The 13,993-nt window shown below is 42.9% G+C and overlaps 1 protein-coding gene, 1 long non-coding RNA gene and 1 pseudogene across 2 annotated transcripts in view; 2 read left to right on the plus strand and 1 right to left on the minus strand.

Annotated features, from left to right (window-relative positions):
- Positions 1-424: 424 nt before the first annotated feature.
- Positions 425-4,279, minus strand: LOC146811305 (uncharacterized). Its single transcript, XR_014966712.1, has 3 exons — positions 2,308-4,279; positions 1,841-2,230; positions 425-1,751 (listed from the first exon to the last, which is right to left on the minus strand). It is a non-coding gene; the product is annotated as an uncharacterized LOC146811305 (long non-coding RNA).
- KDM3B (lysine demethylase 3B) overlaps positions 3,832-13,993 on the plus strand; it is an 867,558-nt gene continuing 857,396 nt past the window's right edge. Inside the window, exon 1 of the mRNA XM_085618404.1 lies at positions 3,832-4,190. Within this exon, the coding sequence (XP_085474530.1) occupies positions 3,837-4,190 (354 nt within the window). The 5' untranslated portion in view covers positions 3,832-3,836. The remainder of the gene's footprint in view (positions 4,191-13,993) is intronic.
- On the plus strand, positions 12,198-12,585 carry LOC146811307 (cytochrome c oxidase subunit 6C-2 pseudogene; annotated as a pseudogene).

The following is a 13,993-nucleotide window of genomic DNA, read 5'->3' on the forward strand; positions in this document are numbered from 1 at the left end:
ATTTTCTGATGCTCCGCTGGAGATTCTGGTTGAAGAGTGTGTGGGAAGCATGACTGTCTATTTGGAAATGCTTCCCTGTGTGTTCCTCAGTCCAGCAAAAAACAGATATTGGCTAGAATACAGCAACAAATAAATGCTGTAGGAGTGACAAAAAGATTGATTGAAGAAATCTGCAAGTGCTGGTATGACCATCGCTCCCATACAAATGAGAAGTTATCTAGCAGAATGAAGGAGGCATCAGTTACTGGACGAGGCCACAGTAAAGAACCCACCTATGGAAGATATCACCGAACCCACCTTGCAGCTAATAGCAATCTTGAGTGTACCTACTATTGAGAATTCTGCTCCACATCATATTCATCAAGGGAGTTATATACTGTTTACATTTGTTTATATAATGAACTTTAAGTTACACCTACACTTATTTATTTAGAAAACATTTTATTATAAAAAGAAACATGGTTAGATGATTCAAACGAATTTTAAACAACGTTGTTATAAAAATACATCTCAGCATTATCTAGGTTTGCATACAATACATTGTGGGTCATTTAGTCCAATGGGTAAAAAAAAAAAAAAAAAAAAAAAATAGAAAACATTCTGAAACTAAATACTCATTTACATTGTATGGTTTTTAAAAATAATTCATTATTGAAGAAGTAGGTATATAATATTCCTATAAATAAATCAATTATCAATTTGAACACTGCTATTTTTTTTTTAACTAAAAACCATTATCATTAAAAAAAGAATTTGCTTCAGCTCAACCTACTAATAATACACATGAAACGGAGAATGTGAGTGAGATATCATGTCAAACTAAAGTTGAACAGACAGAAACTGTAATAAACATTTCAACAGACACAGAAACTAAAACAAGCCCTCAGTTTAACACTACTCCCTTAGTAGAGCTGGCTACAAATATTGCCACTTTGGCTGAAAATGAAGAACAAAGCTCACAGCAGTACCTGTAGTACATAAAGGAAGAAGGTCTGCAAAACAGGGTGGAAGGAATGTTATGCAAATCGGCAGTAACTTATCACCTACTGCTGCACAATTTAATGTATTGGAGCAATACATGGTAAAAATATAACGCCAGCAGCACAGAGTACCACCTGAATTAAGTAGAAGGGTTGGAAAATTAAATAAAGAGAGCCATTTCTGAAGTCAATGAGAATATGAAAACAGGTTCTGAGGAATTAACTATGGTTATTAAAGAACTGGCCACACAAATGACTTACGCTTCAGTATCACACATGCCAACAAAGACACCAGAACACTTGGCTGCAAACTTTTGGACGTTCCGTGGAAAGGTTGGATACAGTGACATCAACAATGTGTAGAAGAGAAGCTAACAGGCGGGCTGAATTAGAACACAACAGTGGTGATGTGGCAAAGATCCTTGCTCAAATTATAAATACGCTGGAGGGAATACAAACAGTTAATGCAGTAATAGGTCACCAAGGTCTTTTGTAGAAGTGTGGAAGGGCTCAAGTGTGAGCAGTATGTCAGTTGGTGAGTCTACTGCATCTAGCAGCAATAGAAAGAGTACGGAAGGACAGGGAAGAACCACCCTCTGCTCACATTTACGATCAAGTACTGGACATCAAACGGATAAACAGTAAATAAAGCAATGATAATGTGTATTACACCATTAAGATGATCCAATGTATTTTCTTTCTTGAAATGGAAACAAAATTTGGTGTGAAAAAATATCAAATATTCTGTTCTGGTCCATCAGAAAGCATAGTCTGTGAATGAACAGAGAATAATAATGATTACTACTTTGAACATTTGCTGTAATAGTTTTCTTTATATTAACCAAATATGTTGCCAGTACCTTAAAAATAGTTGTTTGCCACATCATCTCGACGTGCACTTCCTTCATCAGCTCTTGCAGTATCAAGTCCTGGATCTGGTAAACGAGGGGGAGTCTCTTCATTCTCCTCTTCAGAATCCTCACTTGCTGCTTCAATTGGTAGACTCCTACGCACAGCTAGATTGTGTAGCATGGCACATATGGCTATAATTTTGCAACACATTGTAGGGTCATATTCCAGGGCACCCCGACTTTTATGGAGACATCTAAATCTGCCTTTAAGGAGTACAAATGTTCTCTCTATAATGCTCCTTGTTTGTTTGTGGGCAGCATTATATCTCCTTTGTCTAGGGGTTCTAGGCTGTAAATATGGTGTCATAATCCAAGGGCTTAAGGAATATGCACTGTCACCTGAAATATAACACAGCTGGTTTAGTGTTTATATCATATTAAGTTTAAGAAAGAAAGTAGACGTACATAGTAATTACCTAAAAGCCAGCCGTCTCCAAAATCTCCTCGGGATAGCCGCTCATACAGTCCACAGTGTCTAAATATATACGAGTCATGAGTGCTACCAGGGTATCGTGCCACAAGGTCTGTGATGAGACATTTTGCATTACATACTACTTGTATGTTTAAAGAATGTTGGCTTTTATGGTTACGATACACATGCTCCGTGTCAGAAGGTGGGCAAATTAAAATGTGTGTACTGTCTACACACCCAAGTACTTGTGGGAAATGTGCTACTGCATAGAATTGGATTTTGGTAGTTTCCAACTCTGCAGGGCTGCTAGGAAAAGAAATATGGGAATTAATCCTTGCCAACATTGCCTCTATGAAATTTTGGAAAACCCTACATAATGCACTTTGTGAAATCCCACCTGCTACAGCCACAGTGCGTTGGTAGCTACCAGAAGCTAGCAGGTGTAAACTACACAAAACTTGAATATGTGTAGGAATTGCTACACTGCGTTGGGTCGGCCTGCTTAATAAAGGGTCCAGCTCATTAATTAAACTCAAAATAACTTGTTTTGTAAACCTATATCTGGCATAAACCTCCTCATCAGTTTGTTCAAACAAAGTCACCCTTTGCCTGAATATCCTTTCTCGCCTTCTTCTCCTCCTCTGTTGAGTTCCCAGAATACGCATCCTCCTCACCACAGCATACAGTGCAGCCATAGTGAAAACTTGCAAGGCATTTTGGGACCCCTTTTATATTTTGCACCTAGTTATCCCCCGTTTCAGATTCAATGTATTTTGCACTTGAAAAAACATTTTTTTTAAATCAAATTACCTGACAATAATTGCTTTTTATATCAAAATAGGGTCTTGCAAATTGGAAATCGCATTTAGTTATCCTGTATTTAAGAAACCACCAATTATTCAGTGTGGATGCAGTTGTAAAAAATACTGATTTATAAAGTCTTTGACCATCACAAAAAGCCTATTTAGCAGTCGCTAAACTAACCAGTTTGCGACTGGTTACAGGCTCGCAAACGTTGATACATCAGGCCCTTAGAGTGTAATTAGCATACCCCACCACCTGTTTGAATCGTACCAAACCTCTCTGACCACTCGACTGCAAAACGAAACAGAATTAATGTGAATGGTTTGGAAGACCGGCGATAGGATCCTGTCCGTCGCAATAAAATAGAACGCAGAAAGCTTTGAATTTAGGGCATTGATTGCAGTAACACTCGATCGGCTTGCAGGTCAGTGCGATGTAGTATCTTCCTGGAAGCTGGAAACGATCTGACTACCATTATCCTAATCAAAGAACACATAAGACGTTCTATCCTACCAATGCCTCTATGGTCCCTGTAGGGCCCTCTGCCCTTACGTGCTTCTCATGCAACGCTCTGTTCGAGCCACGCTCTCTATGGTTAGAGACAGCATTCTGTTCAGCAGTGCCCCCTGTGTCCGCTTTCGGCGCGGTCTCCACAACGCACTACCACAGGCACCTGCCCTACATTGCCCACCTCGCCCATTGGCGGCGCTATACTTTGCAGTTCTTGCTATGGTCATAGATGGCGCTCTCTCTCGCCCCCGCGCTCTATGGTCACAGCTCTCGCGGTGTTTGGAGTCGGGCGGTTTGAGAGGGGCCTGCTCAGCGCAAGGATTTGTGTTTGTGACCCCCCCCCCCTCCACCCCTGTTTCTTGGTTGAGTTTCGCACCCGTCCTCCAGTGCCCCCCCCCTTCCCCTTCGGGCGCCATGGCAGACACGGCCTCCCCGGTAGGGAAGCGGCTACTCCTACTGTTCTCGGACTCGAAACCGGGGACACCCCCGGGGCCCCCGCAGGAGCTTGGAAAGCGCGGCTGGCACAGCGGGACCGTGCGTGGCATGAGTGGCGCTGAACCCCGTGAGCTGGCGGTGAGTGAGAACGGACAATCAAGGGGGTTGGGGAGTAAGTAAGGAATATATGCCCACAGCGGGAAGTCTGAATAGGGGATTTTCCTGTTGTGGGCGGGGCGAGATCAAAAGGAGGTAGAGGGGCGGGAGCCTGGTCATTAGAGCAAAAGATGAAATATGGGGGGGGGGCGACTGACGACTGTGTAAGACCCACACTCCCTTTGAATATCAAATCTGCAATGTTTCACTTTGATTCTCAATTTCTTGTTTCTAAAGTAGTATTATCCCCAGTTGCATGTCAGTTCGGCACATACAACTTAACACATTTTCCGTGTCGGGAGTATTCACTTTTATGTGTTGCAGGAATTAGACGTATTTGTTGTTTGGGCGAGGGAGGAGGCTGGCGAGTTGTCAACCATTGGGGGCGGAGACATTTTTATATACATGTCAACATTTCCTATGGAGGGCTCACTTTGTGGGACAACGTATAACAAACACGGGGGTTCATTCTTCGGGACTACAGGTGGGAAGTGAGCATTTTAAAGCACACTGGGTAAGAAATATTGCTTTCAGCATAGCAAGGTTTAATATCAACTTTAGGGTTCTCCGGGAATTGTAGTACAATGATTAGCAAATGTTCTTATTTGTCACATATTTTTTTGTTATATGTAGTACGGTGTAGAATGCCAAGTCCTACTGTATACGTCAATCTATGACAAACTTTTAATTCCAATATAGGCCAGTTGCATCAATCTAATAGGACCTAAAAAAGATAAGCCATGCTGCCTCCACATCATACATGACATTCTATTAGGGTTTACCAGGTGTAGCAATTGCTAGTTTACCACCCATGGTACCGCTCTTCCTACAAATTATTTCAGGAGTCACGACGATAGTAGCAGCATCAAAAAGTAAACAGCGCTCTAAAAGTTCAGTATCTTTATTTAGTTTATATACCTTTCCCTCCACCTAGAAACTGGGCAGCAACTACTTAGATGTTGAAGAGCAACATGTGTGCCAAACGGCTACCCTGTTTTGCCAATGGTGATGAAAGTAGGTGAAGTCACTTCAACTACTTATGGCATTTTAGTGAATGAACGCATATTGAAGTATAGAACTGACACCCAAACTTGGAACACACCCTTAAATATTAGTAGGATCAGATTGATAGGTAGCAATAGCATTCATTAAAATATTAAGCAACAGTGCAGGGCTCAAAATCATACATTTTTTACTAGACTGTGATGACTGTGGGTTGGCTACAGAATCCAGGTACGACCTAGTCAGAAGTTTTACCTTCGGTCTCTGAAATGGAAGTCCTATATCTTCAGCAGGTCAAAGCTGCAAACTGTGGTCAAGAAGAGAGCCATGAGGTCGTCTAGTTGTTGGATGAGGTCCTCAGAATCCAGGTACGACACGGTCAGAAGTTTTACCTTCGGTCTCTGAAATGGAAGTTCCATATCTTCAGCAGGTCAAAGCAGCAAGCTGTGGTCAAGAAGGGAGCCATTAGGTTGTCTAGTTGTTGGATGAGGTCCTGGTGAAGTCGTTGACTTTTGGCAGAGAAGGAGAGATTAGAATTTGACACCCAAAGAAGGTTCCTTACCAGACTGTTAGTTTTGGCACATTGGCCCAGTGAATATTTCTATATTTATCTTTAGTTTCTTTTTTGAAACTCGGACTCCTCCAGTGGGCAGGGCGGTAGTCTGTAGCCGAAGAAGGCTCCATGTAGCAAGATACCTTCTCTGTGAGGTCCCTCCGACTCATATTTCCTGCTATGAAAAAGGTCTGAGTGGAGGAAAGCTGAATCTTCAGCCCATGGCAACACACCTGGGTCAGATCGGCTCTGTAGGTTTGTCCCAGTCCTTCAAAGGTTTTTTGAGTCAAAAGTTTCTAAGTCCCATGTTTCTTAGAATGTTAGGGGGAGTACACCTTGACACAGCCCAAGGTTCCATGATCTCAGGAACAGCACTTGATGCTCAAAACTCACTCCAGCTGAAGCAACTAGCAGGGTCTACGACAGATCCAGTTGAAACTGGTTAGCTGAGCAGTTGCAGGAAAGATATCTTGTAGTTTGTGTCCTTGTAGCTTGAACAAGAGATCAGCCTTAAAACCTTGGAGTCCACTTCTATGTTCTGGGTACAAAAGAGAGAGCATGTTCATTCTTTCAGGGCTCTTCTCAGCTCTGACAGCAGTTTCAGCCCTCTTCTGTTTTTCCAGATGCCCAGTAGTGTTTTGAGGAGAGTACTTTGGGTGCTATATTAATGTCTGGCACTAGCCTGTAGGTAGGGGGTGACTCCTAGCCCTCCCTAATCAATAGGGTAAAAGTTCTGAGGTTAACCCTACCCACTTTTGCAGTCTTTGCTGTGTTCCCTACAACAAACAACCCCACAATGCTTCTCTCTGCCTAAATCCAAGATAGGGAAACCCTTCTTTCCTTTTGTAAAGCCTGTGTGCCCTCCACAGAGGTGTGGTCAGGGAAATGAGCAATTGCTCCTCTGTTGTCCCTCCAAGACAGTGAATTGCCTCTCTTAATGGATATTGCGAAGTGTTCAAGAATCTGTTTCCTTGCTGGAGATAACTTAAGTATATTTAATAGTGCATCCCACTACGATAAGCCAGTCGGGCTGTAGTGAAAGTAGCTTTTGGGATTTTTTTTTTTTTGCTGTAAGGGTATATTTAAAATTACATTTCTACATGTCCTACTTTTAATTACCAGACACATAGGCATATGGGCAAGAAGTCCAATTTAGGAGAGACTTCTTAATATTTAAAAGGGAAGTGTAGACCTGTTGAAAGGGTTTATTTTGGCATGTCAAGCTTTATACTGTCAATGTAGTGGATGGCACAATAGGTGCTGCAGTCCACTTAAGAAATGTATCCTACAGGCCTTTTATGCACTGTGTACCATATACTAGGAACTTGTAGGCAAGTTAAAAATGCCAGATAGGAGTATACCAATTTCATCAGGCTGAAAAGCGTAGCACAGGCACTGTACCTCTGTTTTGCAGGAGTAAAAGGCACAGGGTTCTACAGTCTGCAAAAACAGACTGGGCAAAAGTCTGGGGGTAAAACATACAAAAGATGGGATTTCCTGTAGATCTTTTTTTGTTACCTCATGTTAGCAGAGTTAGGCATGGTCCTTGCTATTGCACTTTTTCTGTGCTTCCTTACCTTCAACATAGCCTTTGACTTTCATGGCACTGCAGGGTTCCATGCCTGTATTTTGGTCGGTGTGAAGCACATTACAATGCATCCTCCTTGGAGTTAGGTAAGATAAATTCAATATTCACTACTTAGTTGGGTTATTCATCTGTCGTTGCTGTACATCAGACATATATATTTCTTTGTAATGAAAAATTACATTCACTACCTAGCTTGTCATCCTCCTTGCTGAACCCAAAAAGCAGACCATTTGTGCTGATGGCTATTCCTCCTTCCCCTTTTCTGCTGATGTTACCTGACTGATGTGTGTTTACTCTAGCGGCAGAGAGGTAGTGGGATTTTTGTCAGCACCAGAGTACTTTGCCCCAAGAATGACAACAGTCTCTTTTCAGAAGTCCATAAAACAGTGTGCGCCACTGCCGAAAATACTCTTAACACCATGTGTGAGGTCCTTGCAGACCATTTTGTCATGAAAACTGAAGCCCTGGGGTACTATCGCAGAAGTAGGTCCCCCAGCAACCTCCATCCTCAGACCACAAGATCCTTTCTTCTGGCAGACAACACTTTGTGGCAACTGTCAAGTAACCAGTAACATCCATACTGCAATCCCAAAACGGTTTTCGTGCGGGCTATAGCACTGAAACCACTCTTTTAGCTGTGAGCGAAAACTTACGCTCTATCCTTGACAAGGGCCAAACAGCAGCACTCGTATTACTTGACCTGAGTGCTGCTTTTGATACGGTTTCCCATAGGATTCTCCTGCGCCGGCTTGAAGAAGCCGGGATAAAAGACGCCGCTCTTGAATGGTTCCGCTCTTTCTTGACCGACAGATCTTTTCAAGTTTCTGCCCCCCCCTTTTACCTCCTCTATTAAACCTATTGCGCAGGGGGTCCCCCAAGGTTCAGCGCTCATCCCGGCCTTGTTTAATCTTTATGTTCAGCCCCTGGCCGCTGTCGCACTCCACCATGGACTCTCCATGGTTTCGTATGCAGACGACACCCAGCTTACGGTAGCTCTCTCAGACGATCTTGCTCAAGATGCCTCTCATTTCCAACTAGGCCTTGAAGCTATCGCGGGCTGGCTGACGGAGAACTGTCTCCAGCTCAATGCTAGCAAATCAGAGGTTCTTCTGGTAGGCAGAAACAGAGAGCTCTGGAACTCCCATTGGTGGCCTCCATCCCTGGGACCTGCCCCCCCCCCCCCCCCCCCCCCCCCCCCAATAGGTGGTGAAGAACCTCGGGTTTTTGTTCGACTCGACCTTAAGCTTTCAGGAACTTACCAAAAAAATAGCTGTCACTTGCTTTGGGCTTTTACGCGCTTTAAGACCTTCCCTCCGCTTCTTTGATTCAGCTACTCGTCAACTTATAGTCCAAGCAACCATTCTTTCAAGACTGGACTATGCCAACTCTCTGCTGCTAGGGGCCAATAAAGCGGAGCTTAACCGTCTCCAGCGCACTCAAAACTCCGCAGCTCGCGCCATCCTTGGCCTTTCTAGATCATGCTCCGGAAGAGGGGCTATCCGACGCCTTCATTGGCTTCCCAGCTTCAAAAGAATTGAATATAAATCCCTCTGTCTCACCTTCAAAATTCTTAAATTTACCACTCCCGAGATCCTGTCTGAGCTAATCACCCCCTACATCCCTAGGGGCATGTTGCGCTCTTCTGAATTGATGTTGGCTGCTGTCCCCAGAGTTAAGAGATCCAGAGCTGGTGGCAAGTCTTTTCGTTTCTTGGGACCTAAGCTTTGGAACTCCCTGCCATTGTCAATCCGCAGTCTGGACTGCTTGACCTCATTCCGCAAAGCTATCAAGACTGCCCTCTTCCCTGTGGCTTGATCTCCTCTCCCCTCCTCTGGATTCTTGTGGTTAGCGCCGGGACGCCCCTTTGTTGGGGCAGCTGTGCGCTTTATAAAAGTTTTAGCATAACATAACAAAGCTGTACCACACTCGAGCAGTCCCCAAGAGCTAAGTCAGTCACATAGATACAGATAGTAGGTATTGGCATACCTCACTCGTCTTGGCTTAAGTGTATCTGCAATATTGCTCCAAGATAAGAGCACCCCCCTGCTTACTAATCTTCACATCAAAACGTTTCCCCCAAGGTTGCACTCTAAACCCTCAACATGCACAACAGTGGTATGTGAAGGTTAGTGACTACATTTCTCACTCCTCTTCACTCAAAACTTAAGCACAGCTACATATGTGCTGCATCATGACACCATCAGCCCATGAGTACACAGACTGACAGCTCTACTTTTTACAGACAAGTTACCGTACAAACCCTCACTCTTGCAGCGAAGTACAGCCATTGGCGTTCCTAGCTACCCATCTATTAAGTAGCTCTCCAGAGCCCTATCAAGGTGTAACACTATGAAATAACGCAGCTACAACACAATAAAAATTGTTACAGGTCAATCTCGGTCTAATCAAATGTTCATTTGCTCAAATGAATTTAGATTTGCTATAAGCGACATTTTTCAATGAACAATTGCACAAAATAATGTACATTTCTATTAGTGAATTTCTATTCATCTAAGAAATGTGCATTCTTACAATATTGGCACTTCATCACATTTATCTCAGGCACCTAAACACGTACGAATTAAACACCATCAAAAAGCCTTGGCTATTTAGGAAAAGCAATGTTGTTGGCTCATTTCCTCTCCTAAACAAGCATGGAAACATGGATATTCGGACTCTACTAACGTTCCGAATACGCTGGATGAAAATGCCTCCTCCCACTTGACAAAATCTAAGACCTCAGGAATCTGAATTTCACATGCGATGAATAGTACTAGTTATGAGTTTTGCCCCAAACCATCTGGCAAAACATGTAGATTTTTGTGCTCTCCACCAAATCCGCTTCCCCCCCCCAAGTATTTTTCGACATGATTCTCAGCAAAAGTTTACTGATGGAGAATTGTGAGAATCTGATGCTTACCTCAAAATATATAATTCAGATATATGCCATAACAGGAGTTAACACACATCGGAATGAACTGGTGCAATTGAAATCTGGGCCTTAGTCACTAAAAGCCAGTTATTGTAAAGCTCTAAAACATAGTTAAAGGTGCAATAGTTTAGAATACGGCACTTGATAAGTTATATTATAAAAATGCATCAATTAAGGTACTTTTGAATAAAACACATAGAACTCTTGATCTAATTCAGAATGTCCACCATTACTCCAAACACATGACCTCACTGTATCCATTTTTCGGGAAGAATTAAGATAATTGGAGAGAACTTAGATTTTTTTTAAAGTAAGCTAACTGAATCCTTTTAGTACTATTGAGACTTTCTGTTTATAGGTGTTGTAGTATGCAGCCGTACATTTTTTTAAAACCTGTTTTTCATTTTTAGGAGTATATCATTTGTGTTCTGCATAGTATTTGCTACATGACATTTTATTGTTTTGTAGGACACTGAATGGTCAGTAGTCTTACCAATAGTATTGGTGCTTGAAGGGTGAAAAGCAGAGATTCCACTGCTGGAACTTTGATTATCCGTAGAAGTTAGACATGCCTAGCTATACCGAGATGCATATTTGTGCATGTTTTGATTCTCATTTATATAGTGCGTCTAACTCGTTGTGTCAGGATACTGTATTTTATTACCACGTACTGCACTTAGTAGTGATTAACTTGCAACTAAAAAAATAAAACAATGTGCTTCTAATATCAGTGTTTTAACACTGTTCTAATCTCAATCCTTTTTTAAAACCATATAATTGTTTTGGTATTTTAATATCCATGTGATGAGGATTTATGCTCCCCTCTTGTTGCTCTGGGAGTGTTAGGGGAACACTGCTGTCTATTTGGAGTTGAGGTGAGCTCTGATTACAGCAGCTTTCATCCCCTGCTGCTATGTTCACACCTGTGCCACGGACACATTTCCTTCGAAAGCGAAATGATTAGGCAGGGCGGAGCAGATAGCAGGGGCACCTGAGTTACGGAAATGACAGCACTTTGTGCGGAGTTTTTTCGAGCGCTCAGTTAAACTGCATGTACTATTCTCAATCAAATCAATTTGTAAATTATGCACATTACCTATTTGTGTGTGAATGATGGGGCAAACGGAGGTAGATCCTTTCACAAAGCTTTTCTGTGAACTTTATAAAATCACTTCAGTACACTACATGGATTAAAAACCACTTCGGAGCTGAGAATCTTATTAACATGTTATCGTCGGTGGGTTCTCCAATTTATCGCATAAAACTATTACAGGAGAGTTGTAACACCTTAGTAGGGACTTCTGTGATCCACATTCACAAAAACACTTGACCAGAGAAGGTGGATGGAAAGTACTGTCAGGTTACAATACAATACGGTAAGGCAAAAATCGGCTACTACTCTGCTAGACCTTTTATTACAATAATGCTCATACTATTCCTGAAGGTCTCCTTCAATTTTCATGGCACTGCCTATTTTTCTTTAACAAAACCGCATGGTTTGAGAGGTCCTGACCAGTCTTTTGCTCTTTTAATTGGGCTCTATAGACGGGCCGACCCAGAACTTTGGTTCAAGCTTAAATTGGCTCTCCTACCTATATTGTACATAAACAAGTAGCTCCCCACTTTTTGTGGTTAGTTGGATTTGGAGTGCTAGCTCAACTTTAGGTGGGGTTGGAGTTAGTTACCTAAAGCCCATTTGGGTGTGTTGGCTTTAAGACTAGTAGCGTTGCCAGCACTTTGGCTGACTAGTTTTGTGGTTGAAAGCTACGCATCTCTCATAGCATAATTTTCTGAAGACTGCTCAAGAGTTGACTCTTTCCTACATAACCACCATACTCAAACACTAATGTACAGCATATCCCTGTGTTTGTGAACGGTTATAATTTGATTATATGTATGTATCTAGGTGTCTGCTGCTGAGCGAACTTCCTTTTTGGTCTCATTGAGGAAGGGCACGGATCATTGAGATCTAAAATACCTCACCATGTCTGCCGGCCTTCTAGCCAAACCACAGATGAGGGGCCTTCTGGCCAAAAGTCTCCGAATCCACATCATTGGCGCATTTGTGGTTTCTCTTGGTGTAGTTGCGCTGTACAAGTTTGGGGTTGCAGAGCCCAGGAAAAAAGCGTATGCGGACTACTACAAGAATTTTGATGCAATGAAGGAATTCGAGCTCATGAGGGAAGTTGGCGTGTTTCAAAGTGCACGACCAAAGGGAGAATAGATTAACAGGTTGCTTGTCTGAAGAGGACTGGAAACTGAATTGTAAACTATTTCTGTGCTAACCATAATATATGTCAAATTAGATGTGTATTTCTTTCTACAAATGTTTATTAACTATGGTTTAAAAAATGTATAGATATCCTTGAGGTGTGCTTAACAAATGTGTATATATTAGTTATGTATGTGTGTGTGTATATATTTATTTGGGACATTCAGCGGCACCCACAAGGGTTTTATTTTAAAGCGGACTACGAGGACCATGATGCACTCGCGCACACGCCCATTCGGGCGGGATATTTAATTGTGTGCAGGTGGTCCGCTTGCTCTCGAGTGTGCCTGGGCCAGTGAACAAGGGCGATAAATGCCAGAAACGCGTCTGGCTGGACATTTGTGCTCTGCATGTGCTTGGCAGAGGGTTTGTGCAACCATCAGAATAAATGGGTTTACTCACCGGGAGTGGTCTCTTCAAGTTTGTGGCAATCGTGTTTTCATGTTGAGCGGCCCGTCCAGGTCGCGAAGAGCCCCACTGCAGATCATGCGGGACAGCAGCGGCAGAAACAAAGAGACGCTGCATGTGCGGTGAGTCCGTTCTGAGGGCATGTATTGGCACGGACTTGATGCCTTGTACATTGTGAGCGTGCCCACATGGGAAGAACTGTTTTATTTGGGACATTCAGCGGCACCCTCAAGGGTTTTATTTTAAAGCGGACTACGAGGACCATGATGCACTCGCGCACATGCCCACTGGGGCGGGATATTTAATTGTGTGCAGGTGGTCCGCTTGCTGTCGAGTGTGCCTGGGCCAGTGAACAAGGGCGATAAATGGCCGAAACGCGTCTGGCTGGACATTTGTGCTCTGCATGTGCTTGGCAGAGGGTTTGTGCAACCATCAGAATAAATGGGTTTACTCACCGGAATGGTCTCTTCAAGTTTGTGGCAATCGTGTGTATATGTATATGTATATGTATATGTATATGTATATATATATATATATATATATATATATATATTTCAAAAGATTGTGTCCCCTGCTTAGAGACGCACTCAATGAAGAAGCAGGGCCCCGTTCTTGGTAACAGAGTCCTTTATTTAAGCACGAAGCCGGCATGCATTTCCAGATACAATCCAAGTTAAGCCCTACGCGTTTCACAGCTCCTGCCGCTTGTTCACGGGCTGGCGTATAGATTCAGGCAGATTTGCGAGAGTGCGTGCAAACAATTCATTAAATACCCAATTATCGTCCCCAGGTGGGTTGAAAACAGTGTTTTCATCGCAATGACATCTGGGATTTGCAGTTTGCTCTCGCATAAGTGTACACCCTTCAGTGGGTTCCGCCCTTCACAATATTAACGTGCATATTTAACCTCCAGTAGGTCTCTGTATAACACAGCCGGTTTAAAGTTACGCTGTAACTTCTCATTCTGCCATTGCGATAGTACCAGTACCTCACAGCAGTCCACAGTTTCGTGGTGGTGCAGTCTCCCCGA

This window comes from Triturus cristatus, chromosome 7 (genome assembly GCF_964204655.1).
Source record: "Triturus cristatus chromosome 7, aTriCri1.1, whole genome shotgun sequence".
NCBI lineage: Eukaryota > Metazoa > Chordata > Amphibia > Caudata > Salamandridae > Triturus > Triturus cristatus.